Here is a 13,425-nt window from a genome sequence, read left to right on the forward strand (position 1 = left end):
AGCAAAGGCAAAGGTTTCCCTTTCCATCTCTGGCGTCTGAAGGCGGTGCTCAACTCTTCTTCCATTTCCATGCTAAGGAGTCTATTGTCCTGGTTGTTTTGCTGGCATGTCTACATGGGCACCTTTTACCTTCTCACAGAGGCAGTACCTATTGATCTACTCACATGCCATGTTTTCGAACTGCTAGGGCTAACTGCGGGAGCTCACACTAACCTGTGGCTTTGAACTGCCAACCTGGTCAGCAAGTTTCCTGAAGCTATCGGTTTAACATGCTGTGCTACCACGGCAAATGAATTCAAGCATTATTTATTTGTTTGTTTGTTTACAGTATTTATATTCCCCCCCCCCATCCCACCCCGCGGATCACAATGCACATATACATGGCAAACATTCCATGCCATAGATTCACAACATATATAGACAGACACACAGAGGCTATTTAACTTCCCAGCTTCATGAGCGGTATTCTTTTAAATCCGGCCACAGGGGGAGCTGTCGCTTCACTATCTACTTTTGACACCAATGGAGTACATCCTCATTCTTTTGCACACTGCTGGAGATTTTTATGGCGTCATAAATTAGTTAAATTTGCCTCCCCGCATAAGCGGTACCTAAATTACCTACTTGATAGATGCAACTGTCTTTCAGGCTGCAAAGGTCGACAACAAGTTAGACAAATGGTCAGGAGCTTACTCCAAACCAGGCTGGCTTCAAACTCACAACCTTTTGGTCAATGGTGATTTGAATGCAGATGACTCCCAACCAGCTGCGCAACAACCTGGTCCCAACCAGCTGTGCCACAACACTGTGCCACTGGCCCAAGTCTCCAGGTGTGAAACTATATTCACTCCACAGTGTTGGCGCACTGATGCCCTGTGAAACTACAACTCCCAGGATTCCATAGTACTGAGTCATGGCAGTTCAAGTAGTGCCAGTATAGATGCACAGATTGCTTAGCAAAATGACTTTTCTGGGACTTTTTCCAACCATAAGTTTTCATTCATTTGGGATGCTGCCGCCACAATGGAGCTTTCCAACTTGGGATCTTTGGCAAGCCATCCTGCAAATGCTCCTCTGCTTTGAATCCTTCAGAGTTAAAACAAGGAAGATCTCATATTCCTAGAGCAGATAGGAAGAGAGAGAAAGAGAGATTGGTGTCCTATTTGCTCCTCCTCCTCCTCCAGGAAAATGCAAAGCTCCTTTTGCTTTGCAGCTGGCTGGAGAGAAGGAGCTGACAGGTAAATAATAATAATAATAATAACAACAACAACAGCAACAACAATGCAAAGCTCCCTTGGCTTTGCAGCTGGCTGGAGAGAAAGAGCTGACAGGTAAATAATAATAGTAATAATAATAATAATCATCATCATCATCATCATTGCAATCCCAGGTGACAGCAGGATTAAAGAGAAACAACTGGAAAAGCTGACATGATATGAGGATTTAAAGACCGAACTGCAAAGACTGGCACAAGCCAGTCAAGGTGGTCCCAGTGTGATCGGCACACTGGGTGCAGTGCCTAAAGACCTTGGCCTGCACTTAAACACAATCGGCACTGACAAAATGACCATCTTCCAGCTGCAGAAGGCGACCTTACTGGGATCTGCATGCATTATTCGCCAATACATCACACAGTCCTAGACACTTGGGAAGTGTCCGATGTGTGATCCAAGACAACAGCCAGCAGAATGTCTGTTGTGGACTCATCTTGTTGTGTTTCTAATAATAATAATAGTCTCCCTTTGGGCAAGTGGTTTGGAAAGGATCATTGCAGGAATCCCTGGACCCTAGATTTTTAGACTTGACTATAACTCCCATCCTCCCTGGTTTATGGGGAGCATGGGAGTTGTAGTCCCTTAACATCTCAGAGTGCATCGACAAGGTTGCATTAATATAGTTTTGACAACATTTGAGCTGCCATAGATCAATACTATGAAATTATTTTATTTATTTATTTATTTATTTGCTGTATTTATAAACTGCCTTTTTCAAGGCGGTTTACAGTCGGCACAATTTGGTGCCCCCAACAATATATAATACAATTAAAAACATTAGCATATAAAATACAAAACTGTACAAGTCAATAAAAACATGAATACCCGATACACCCAAATTTTAATACTGGTGTGGTTGCGGGCATTGATTTTATTTATTTATTTGACTTGTATACCGCTACTTCCAATTTGGCTTGGAGTGGTTTACAGCAGTAGATTAAAACAATACAATTAACTTTAAAATACAATAAAACAAGAACAGACATAGTCCCGAGTTATTCACCCATCGAAAGCTTGTCGGAAGAGAAAGGTTTTACAGGCTTTCCGAAAAGCAAGTAGGTCTCGGATAGATCGGGTTTTAACTGGCAAGGCATTCCATAAATAAGGGGCCACAATCGAGAAGGCTCTCTGCCTAGTAGAGGACAGATGATAAGTCCGGATGTTGGGCAAATTTTGGTCTTCAGACCAAAGTAATCTCTAGGGTTGGTAGGGGGATAAGCAGGCCCTCAGGTATTTTGTCATTTGGGAGTTGTAGTTGCTGAGATTTATAGTTCACCTACAATCAAAGAGCATTCTGAACTCCACCAATGATGGAATTTAACCAAACTTGGCATACAGGACTGCCATGACCAAGAGAAAATACTGGAAGGGTTTGGTGGGCATTGACCTTGAATTTGGGAGTTGTAGTTTAACTACATCCAGAGAGCACTGTTTGGTGTAGATCCTTCATTGCTTGAGTCCAAAGTGCTGATATAATAATCTGGCACCCATGGGATATTGTTGTTGACTGGCTCGAGAGCAGTACGTATGAAAACGATCTTGGAGTCCTCGTGGACAACAAGTTAAACATGAGCCAACAATGTGACGTGGTGGCAAAAAAAGCCAATGGGATTTTGGCCTGCATCAATAGGAGCATAGTGTCTAGATCTACGGAAGTCATGCTACCCCTCTATTCTGCTTTGGTTAGACCACATCTGGAATATTGTGTCCAATTCTGGGCACCACAATTCAAGAGAGATATTGACAAGCTGGAATGTGTCCAGAGGAGGGCGACTAAAATGTTCAAGGGTCTGGAGAACAAGCCCTATGAGGAGCGGCTTAGGGAACTGGGCATGTTTAGCCTGAAGAAGAGAAGGCTGAGAGGAGATATGATAGCCATGTATAAATATGTGAGAGGAAGCCACAGGGAGGAGGGAGCAAGCTTGTTTTATGCTTCCTTGGAGACTAGGACGCGGAACAATGGCTTCAAACTACAAGAAAGGAGATTCCAGCTGAACATTAGGAAGAACTTCCTGACTGTGAGAGCCGTTCAGCAGTGGAACTCTCTGCCCCGGAGTGTGGTGGAGGCTCCTTCTTTGGAAGCTTTTAAGCAGAGGCTGGATGGCCATATGTCAGGGGTGATTTGAATGCAATATTCCTGCTTCTTGGCAGGGAGTTGGACTGGATGGCCCATGAGGTCTCTTCCAACTCTTTGATTCTATGATTCTATGATTCTATGATATTGTTGTTGTTGTGTTAGAAACCCTAAATTGGGTCTTCTTAGGTCCACATCACGGGAACACGTAAGGAAGGAGACAGTTCCAAAAAAAGATTAAAAAAACAAGGTTTATTTTAGTTTCTTCATGAACAAGACAGACAGCCTAGCAGCATACATAGATGCTACCCTTCAAGTGACTGCCGCCCCACTTGGCTTTTGTACACCGTTATATACCCTCAAGTAAGCAAGAACATTTTTTTGGTCATGGAAAGCACTCTCTTTCCCTTGACCTTTTGATGGAAAGTACCTTCTTGTACCTGCAGACTCTGCACTTAACCACAACCTTTGGCTTAACCACAACACAACTACTTCCTATGTAGGCTTGAACTTTGTATGACCTCTACATGTCACATCTTGTTTCTTAAAAACATTTTATTCCGTGTTGCTCCTTTTCTACAGAGAAAGGGTATATTTTTCTTTTGCTGTTAATTTCATTCCTTGCTTAGCATTTAGAAATTTCACTCAAAGACCCTTTCAGTTGTTTGTTGTTGTTGTTGTTATTACAGTAGACCCCCATTAAATCAGTAGATGACAGGTAAATATGGTTTCCAGTTGCTTCAGAGTTAGTATTAAAACAGACCTAACTAATACTGTACTCCATACTATATCGTACCATAAACTCTGTATTGACAGGATAGTAGTACTGAAATACAGTAATTAAAGAGACAAATAAATACAACTTAATGTACCATAGCTTTATAGTTTCACTATATCAGAAAAATAGCTTTTTAAATTTTTTAAGGTATTATTTCTTCAATTTGGTTGCTTGAGTGTTCCGGTTAACTGAGAGTATACTTCATATATATTTCTAATTATTTTATTTTATTAAATATTTTAAAAATATAGTATTAAATATAGTATTAAATATTTTATTAAATATTTTAAAAATATTAAATAGTTTATTAAATATTTTAAAAATATTTTATTAAATATTTTTAAAATATTTTATTAAATATTTTAAAAATATTCTATTAAATATTTTATTAAATATTAAAACACTCACCTTTTCATGTTTCACAGATAGTGAAATGGCCCAGTGTAGATGTCGAAGGCCATTGGCTCTTCGCTCCGGAGTGGAAACAGCTGTCGAGTGGCCAGCGCAGGTGAGATTAATAGCAAATCGGGTGTGAATATTAATTTTTCTTTTTTGTATGGTTATTAGTTAGAAGTTTAACTAAACGAGGAAGTGATTGGTATTGTACTTACATTGTTGGTTTGGTACTATAGTGTGTGTGTATTGAATAAATAGATAAATAACAGCAGCAACAAAAATCATATTTGCAGAACCCAGTGACCTTTGAGGACGTGGCTGTGTATTTCACGGATGAGGAATGGGCTCTGTTGGGTCCGAGCCAAAAAACGCTTTATAGGAATGCGATGTTCGAGAATTACGAGACAGTGACTTCTCTGGGTAAGTGTCCAACTCTGGGAGTTGGTGCTCATCTCCATTTTGAAGCCGCAGAGCAGGCCTTGTCCATAGACACCTCCAAAGTCATGTGGCCAGCATGACTGCATGGAGCATCATTACCTTCCTGCCAGAGTGGTATTATTTATTCATTCATTTATTTACAGTATTTGTATTGTGCCCTTCTCACCCCGCAGGTGACTCAGGGCGGATCACAATGCAGATATACATGGCCAACATTCAATTCCATAGACACACAGCATATATAGACAGACACAAAGAGGCTATTTAACTTTCCAGTTTCATGAGGGTATACTTCAAATTCTGGCCACAGGGGAGCTGTTGCTTCACCGTCCACTTGTGACACCAATGGAGTACTTCCTCATTCTTTCCCACGCTGCTGGAGATTTTTATGGCGTCATAAATTAGTTAAATTCGCCTCTCCGCATAAGCGGTATCTAAATTTCTTACTTGACAGATGCAACTGTCTTTCAGGCTGCAAAGGTCGACAGCAAGTTAGACAAATGGTCTGGAGCTTACTCCAACCCGGGCTGGCATATATAGACAGACACACAGAGGCTATTTAACTTTCCAGCTTCATGAGGGTATACTCCAAATTCTGGCCACAGGGGGAGCTGTTGCTTCACCGTCCACTTGTGACACCAATGGAGTACTTCCTCATTCTTTTCCACGCTGCTGGAGATTTTTATGGTGTCATAAATTAGTTAAATTCGCCTCTCCGCATAAGCGATATCTAAATTTCTTACTTGACAGATGCAACTGTCTTTCAGGCTGCAAAGGTCGACAGCAAGTTAGACAAATGGTCTGGAGCTTACTCCGACCCGGGCTGGCATATATAGACACACAGAGGCTATTTAACTTTCCAGCTTCATGAGGGTATACTTCAAATTCTGGCCACAGGGGGAGCTGTTGCTTCGCCGTCCACTTGTGACATCAATGGAATACTTCCTCATTCTTTTGCACGCTGCAGGAGAGTTTTATGGCATCGTAAATTAGTTAAATTCGTCTCCACGCATAAGTGGTACCTAAATTATTTCATGCTCGGTAGGCTGTTAGGAATGGTGGGAGTTGGAGTCCAAAACACCTGGAGGGCCGATGTTTGCCCATGCCTGATCTACACTGTAGAATGACTGCAGTTTGACACAAGTCTTAGCTGCTCTTAACCTCTTTCAAAGTGTGCTGGTGCCTCACCAAATGTGTGTTAATTTCCAGAGCAACTGCTGAGCTTCAAGCCGGTTCTCATCTCCTGGCTGGAAGAAGACAGAGACCAAGAATGGCTTATCCAGAGCTCAGCGGAAGAGGAGAGGCTTACAGGTAAGGCTTTGATGGCTATAAGTCCTTTCTTTCTCCAGAAGTTATGACTTCGTCCTAGTTGGAGATCGTTCCCTTATTTGTTTCTGCCTGACTCAAAAGCACTAGGTTTAACATTCAGTTGGAATTTTTCCTTTTTTTTTAATTAAGGTGATTATTTGGTAATATATTCTCTCCACTCTCTCACATACACTTCTAAAGGTGATGCGTTGGCGAATAACATCAAATGGGAGGATTATTTTCATTTGGAAGAGTCCTTATTGGAAGAAGAAGAAGAGGTGGAAGAGGAAAAGGACGAAATCGATGTCCTTCTACAGAAACACCAAGAGAATATTTCTCCCCAAAATGATTGCAATGAGAGTGAGTATTGGTTACTAATGCATCATGAAATGCAGATATATAGGACTTTTTGCAACAGCCAATGCATGGGTAAACTTCGGCCCTCCGGGTGTTTTGGACTTCGATTTCCACAATTCCTAACAGCCTACCAGCTGTTGTAAATCAAGGTCAATACCCTTCAAAGCTCTCTAGTATTTTTTGTTGGTTGCAGGGGTTCTTTGTGCCAAATGTGGTCTTGGTCCATTGGTGGAGGGTCACAGCGCTCTGGCTTGATGCGGGGTGAACTACATTTTCCATCATGTTGACTCAGTCCTCCAATTGCTGATTGACCCCACTCTGTTTGCTGTGTGCCACAGAAAAGAATAGGAAAGGGTTATGGGAGAGGCAGTGGACAAAGTCATGCAAATTCCATACCAATGGATAGAGTAAGGACCGAGTTGTGATGCAGTTGGCTAGGAGTCAGCTTCATTAAATCACCACTGACTGAAAGGTAATAAGTTCGAAGCCAGCCCGGGTTGGAGTAAGCTCCCGACCATTTGTCTAGCTTGCTGTCGACCTTTGCAGCCTGAAAGACAGTTGCATCTGTCAAGTAAGAAATTTAGGTACCACTTATGTGGGGAGGCTAATTTAACTAATTTATGACACCATAAAACCTTCCAGCAGCATGCAGAAGAATGAGAAACTACTCCATCAAAGGATCCATTGCCACGAGTGGACGGTGAAGCACCAGCTCCCCCTGTGGCCGGAACCAGGCATACCCTCATGAAGCCAGAAAAGCTGGAATGTTAAATTGCCTCTGTGTTTGTCTATATATGTTGTGTGTCTATGGCATTGAATGTTTGCAATGTATATGTGCACTGTAATCCGCCTTGAGTCCCCTGCAGGATGAGAAAGGCAGAATATAAATACTGTAAATAAATAAATAATAAGAAACCCTGGGATGTCTGTGGTGGAGGAAACACCGGCTGTTGGGAATTGTGGGAGTTGAAGTCCAAAACACCTAGAGGGCCAAAGTTTGCCTAGGTCTGGCCTGGACCAAGGAAATGATAGTATTATTCGGCAACCAAAATGGAATAATACTGTGTCCAGTTTTACTTTACTTACTTACTTCGGCGATCCCTCATTGTCTGAGTAGGATTGTCTTCCAAGATCAGTGTACTGGCTGTGGGTCCGTAGTTGACTGTGGAGCCCTATTCTTGACCTGCATGTTCTCCCGCAGTGAGGACACTGGTTTCCAGATGGAAGGCAGTCCCGGTCAGGGTTGGCTTGATGCGCCTTCCTCTTTAAAGATTTTAGCAGGGATCCCATCAGGTCCGCTGGCTTTGTTATTTTTTTGTTGGCTGATGGCATTGCTGACTTCTTCCAAACTAGGCAGTGCTGCAAGCTCAGTTTTAGACAGCTAAATCAGGAAGGATATTGATAAGCTGGAAAGTGTCTGGAGAAGAGCAACCAAAATGGAAATATTGCTATCATTTCCCGTCTCAGCCTTTTTTCTCCAAGTGCAACATATCCAGCTCCTTGAGACAATTCTTATAGAAGTTGGCTTTTGGGCCTTTGACCATTTTAGTCATCCTTCTCTGGACTGAAAATAATCTTTTAAAGTCTGATAACAAGCTTTGGTTCCTTTTGTATTCTTTATCTCGAATGTTCTGTATATTTTACAACTCTTTGTCATGGCCCTTGTTAAGCATATTGATTGATAATCAAATTGTATTATTGTAAACAGTGGAAGAAGGCGGTTCCGAACTCCTTAAAGACCATTCCTGCAACCTGCAAAGCCTCTCCTTGCTCAAGATGGAGCCACACTCGCTTCTCCTCCTGCTGAAGGCCTACCTCCATGCTCTGCTCTCCGTGCTCCGTTCCATGCTTAGCCTCTGCAACGCCTATTGGTTGAGCATCAGTCGGCAGCAGAGACGGAGGAAACACATCTCCCTGGCTTTCCAGGAACACTTTTTGCGCATTCACGCGGTGAGCCGCGTGCTGCGTCGGAGGCGGACTAGAAACAGAGCGGCCCTGGTGGCACTGCTGGATAACCAGCCTCTGCCACGACGCTGGTGGGTCTCCCCCTCCACCAATCCCAACTGGTGGGAGGTCTTTGTGCGCGAAACCTACGACGATGCCAAGTGGATTGAGCATTTCCGCATGAGTCGGAGCACCCTCTTTGAAATCGCCGAGGTGCTGCGGCCCAAGCTGGAGAGACAGCGGACCATCATGAGAGAGGCCATCACTGTGGAGAAGCGCGTGGCAATCGCGGTGTGGTACCTTTCGAATCGGGAACGCTACCGGGAGGCCGCCATTCAGTTTGGAATCGGGAGGACTACCGTGGGAGAGATCGTTCTGGAGGTTTGCTTTGCCATCGAGCTGCTTCTCGTTCCCCACATGATCTGCCTGGGGGATCACCAAAAGGTATGTCTTTTAAAGTAGAGGCAGCCTTCCAAATTTGCTTGGGACCCCAGTGAAAGACATAAAACATAAATAAATTTTTCATATGAGATAATTCCTTCCTTGTGTCGGATCTATAGCTTTCTGATAAAGAAATTACCTCACAAAAGTTGGAAGGCTTTAATTCAAAAGCATGCATTAGGGAACGCAACAAAATTCCAACTGACAGTTTATTTCCCTCATGCCTCACCCTGGCCCCTCCACAGCATTGCTCCCGTTTCCATAGCAACCTTCTCACAGATTTCAAACATACACAGGACAGGTCTAAGGCAAGGCCTAATTTCATGACTTCACACAAAATAAGGAAATAAGGTCATGACACCTTGGAATTTTTATGTCTTCCAGCACAAATCTGAGATTTAATTTTGTTGGAAGCTGATCATAGCTGATCCCCCTTTATTCAGCCTTGGTTAGACCACACATGGAATACTGTGTCCAATTCTGGGCACCACAATTGAAGAGAGATGTTGGCAAGCTGGAATGTGTCCAGAGGAGGGTGGCTAAAAGGATCAAGGGTCTGGAGAACAAGCCTATAAGGAGCAGCTTAAAGAGCTGAGCATGTTTAGCCTGAAGAAGAGAAGGCTGAGAGGAGATATGATAGCCATGTATAAATATGTGAGAGGACGCCACAGGGAGGAGGGAGAAAGCCTGTTTTCTGCTGCCCTGGAGAATGGACGCGGAACAATGGCTTCAAGCTACAAGAAAGGAGATTCCAGCTGAACATTAGGAAGAACTTCCTGACTGTTCAGCAGTGGAACTCTCTGCCCCGGAGTGTGGTGGAGGCTCCTTCTTTGGAAGCTTTTAAACAGAGGCTGGATGGCCATCTGTTGGGGGGGATTTGAATGCAATTTTCCTGCTTCTTGGGTTGAATGGCCCATGAGGTCTCTTCCAACTCTATGATTCTATGATTCTATAGAATTGCACTTGAGGATGTAGTAATTCTGGAAAAGAATATTTTGATCAACCTTAATTAAAGTGGACAACCCACTGTACTCATAAGTGGTTTGCTATTGCTTCCCTCTGAAATACAGTTGTCCCTTCACATTTGCGGTTTTGACTTTTGCAGATTTGATTATATTATGTAACAGGCCGCTGGTACCGCAGCAGGTTAAACTGCTGAGCTGCTGAACTTGCTGACTAAAATGTTGGCGGTTCGAATCCAAGGAGTGGGGTGAGATCCTGCTCTTAGGTGCAGATCTTGCCAACCTAGCAGTTCGAAAACACACAGATTTGAGTACACCAAGGAAGGAAGGAAAGAAGGAAGGAAGGAAGGAAGGAAGGAAGGAAGGAAGGAAGGAAGGAAGGAAGGGGAGAGGGAAAGAAAAAGAGGGAAGGAAGAAGAGAAAGAAAGAAGGAGAGAAAGAGGGAGGGAAGGTTGGCAACAGCAACACGTGGCGAGTACAGCTAGTAAACGTAATAAGAATAGAGTAAATTGTAAATGTAGTAATAATAATAATAATAATAGAGTAAAATAAATGTAATAATAATAGAGTAAAATATTAACATAATAATAATAATATATAGAGTAAAATAATAAATATAATAAAAATAATAATTGAGTAATGTAAATGTAATAATAATAACAATAAATATAATAAAATAATCAATGTAATAAAAATAATAACAACAAGCCATTAAAATAATTTTGACTCGAGTAGAAGCCATGGGGAACTTTTTCACCCTTAAAAAAAGGCTGAAAAACTTGACTTATACTTGAGTATATACAGCATATATTTATTGAAGGGAGAACTCTCTAGGAATCTCAGGGTCCTCTGGCACAGGTCACCCATAGAGTCATACTGGAAGACCTAGAAATTCCTAGAGGTAAAAGAAAAGCAAATTTCTTTGTTTCTATTGTTCAGTTGCATGTCAGCCGTGTCTCATCTAGCCCCAATGTGGAGGGCTCACTGCACTGCTTATTCCTCTTCGGAGAGGGTTCCTCTAGTTAGGCGGATTTCAATGTCTGCCTTTTAAATTTACTGTTGTTTTTATCCCTTGTAGATTATGGAGGGTTTCCGCAGCATGGGTTTCCCTCATTGCATTGGCGCCATGGGCAGGATCCATGTGCCGATTGTTGTTTTTACGAGCCACGCAGACAAGCCCGTCAGTCGCATGAAACTCCACACCTTCCTTCTCCAAGGAACCACAGACCACACTGGACGATTCATCAACGTTGAAGTGAAGAGGCACAGGAAGAATGTCTTCCGCAACTCTGCGATATGCCAGGCCATGGATAAAGGTGCTTTTGTCCCTGGTCACCCAACAATCACTATGGGGGATGTACAGATCCCGCCGTTGATCTTAGCCGACGGCTCGTATCCTCTGCGGAAATGGCTGATGACCCCTTACGAGGACCAGACTGACCGGAAGCAGAGTGCCTACAATGCTACTTTCCGCGTCTGCCACGATGTCGTAGAACAGGCCATGTGCAGGTTGAGAAGACGGTGGCAGTGCCTCACTGGGAGGCTCCCAGTGTCGTTGGAGAACGCCGAAGTGATGATCACTGCCTGCGTTGCGCTCCACAACATTTGTGAGACCAAAGGACATGCACTGCAGGAAGGACTTATCATTCCCTACGACGTCTTCTCACCTGAGATGGAGCCCTATCTGGACAACAAGAAGGATAAGGAAGAGGGAGAGGTGGTGCGCAACGCCATCGCAGATTTCCTGGCTGATCAAAGCAGCAGTTGATTTGGGGAGATAACGGGAATATACATTGGTTGGTTGGCTGGCTGCAATTCTTAACATAATTCTTATTTGCGTGTATACATAGGTGGGTTTTTCCCATTAAAACCTTTGGATGAAACCAACATGTTGTGTTTTGTTTAGTAATAATAATAATACAGTAGAGGCTCTCTTATCCAACCTTCGCTTATCCGACATTCCACCTTATCCAACGCTCTTATTGTGCTGGTACGTCTTTCTATTAAATGTTTGCATGCATTCCAAAGTTTCAGGGATTCTGCAAAAAGGTGGCTTCCTTTGGTTTGCAGTCATAGGGCAAGCCACCTGTCTATCATTGTTAAGTTTGGAACCGCCCCTTCTCCCAGGGAGATGGGAAGGGATGAGGGGGCCATTTTTAGTCAGTCTTAGTGAGAGAAAGCTAAGTTAGAGGATGTGGACAAGCTTCACCTGCAGAAAAGCTTCATTTCTCAGGACCATCCAGGGAAAATGATGTCCAGGAAATTCCAGGGACATTCCAGGGGAAAACAGTCCCAAAGCTCTGGCAGAGCCTCTCAGCCTTACAGCATCTGAGGGAAACAGCCCTAAAGTCTCTAAGAAATTCCGGAGGGAAAACAGCTTTACAGACCCAGAGAACTCCAGCTGGAGAATCTACAAGCTTTGCCTGGTAAGTTTACTCGGTACCAAGACGCAGTTTGGAATCGGTAGTAGATCCCACACCAACAAAACTTAGATAACAGACAGCCTGGGAGAGGTTAAAAAAGGGTTTTCCTCTCAAAGTATAAGAACAATTAACAAAGACAGTTGTCTGTCCCTTGTGGACACGATTAAGGAAGACACCAGTTGATTTAAAGCCTTGAAGCATTTGTTTGACTCATTGAATATTTGAGAAATATCTGTTTAATTTGTTCAATAATAAAGGATTTTGTTGAACCTTTCAAGCCATCTAAAGACCATTTCTTCAGGAAAATCCTTGAGGGCCTCTTTTGTGGCACCCTGGCTTCCCACTGGGCACAAGGTGCACATCCTATTTCAAAAGGCAATTATTACAGGCCCAGTGCGTGACAGAACACGTATCCTAAAGTGGACGGTGAAGCGGCACCTCCCTCTGTGGCCGGAACCAAGCATACCCTCATGGAGCCGGAAAAGCTGGAATGTCAAATTGCCTCTATGTCTGTCTATATATGTTGTATATCTAAATGGTATTGAACGTTTGCCGTGTATATGTGCATTGTAATCCGCCCTGAGTCCCCTGCATGGTGAGAAGGGCAGAATATAAATTATTTATTCATGTAAAATGTTTATATTCCGCCCTTCTCAACCCAAAGGGGACTCAAGGTGGAGCACAGCATATATACGGCAAACATTCAATGCCGGGACAAGAATTCATTATATGGAATTCATTATAGTGGTCCACGCTCTTGTTACATCCTGAATAGATTACTGCAACCCACTCTACGTGGGGTTGCCTTTGAAGACTGTTTGGAAACTTCAATTAGTCCAGCGGGTGGTGGCCAGATTACTCACCGGAGTGTCATACAGGGAACATACCACCACTCTGTTATGTCAGCTCCACTGGCTGCCGATCCAGTTCCGAGCACAATTCAAAGTGCTGGTTTTGACCTACAAAACCCTATACAGCTCCGGCCCAGCGTACCTGTCCAAACGCATCTCCCTCTACATCCCGCCTCGGA

At 43.2% G+C, this 13,425-nt stretch overlaps 1 protein-coding gene across 3 annotated transcripts; it reads left to right on the forward strand.

Annotated features, from left to right (window-relative positions):
* The first annotated feature begins 600 nt into the window (after positions 1-600).
* Positions 601-12,672, forward strand: LOC132766074 (putative nuclease HARBI1). Of its 3 annotated transcripts, none has more exons than XM_067465297.1 (7): positions 601-1,331; positions 4,556-4,634; positions 4,816-4,942; positions 6,170-6,271; positions 6,470-6,628; positions 8,334-9,013; positions 11,051-12,672. In XM_067465297.1, exons 1-7 carry the CDS (start codon positions 1,282-1,284, stop codon positions 11,738-11,740), a joined length of 1,887 nt encoding a protein of 628 aa, XP_067321398.1. In that variant the 5' UTR covers positions 601-1,281; the 3' UTR covers positions 11,741-12,672. The 3 variants fall into 3 exon arrangements, with proteins under 3 accessions (XP_067321398.1, XP_067321399.1, XP_060616399.2); XM_067465298.1 differs by having other exon boundaries at positions 603-1,331; positions 4,552-4,634; XM_060760416.2 differs by having other exon boundaries at positions 604-1,238; positions 4,552-4,634.
* The last annotated feature ends 753 nt before the right edge of the window (positions 12,673-13,425 follow it).

This window comes from Anolis sagrei, chromosome 2, assembly GCF_037176765.1.
Source record: "Anolis sagrei isolate rAnoSag1 chromosome 2, rAnoSag1.mat, whole genome shotgun sequence".
NCBI classification, from domain to species: Eukaryota; Metazoa; Chordata; class Lepidosauria; order Squamata; family Dactyloidae; genus Anolis; species Anolis sagrei.

Coding starts and splice junctions, on each gene's coding strand:
- LOC132766074 (XM_067465297.1), top strand. CDS start 1,282: ATGCAAAGCTCCCTTGGCTTTGCAGCTGGCTGGAGAGAAAGAGCTGAC. Junction 1,332..4,555: donor TGGAGAGAAAGAGCTGACAG/GTAAATAATAAT, acceptor TTTCACAGATAG/TGAAATGGCCCAGTGTAGAT. Junction 6,272..6,469: donor GGAAGAGGAGAGGCTTACAG/GTAAGGCTTTGA, acceptor ACACTTCTAAAG/GTGATGCGTTGGCGAATAAC.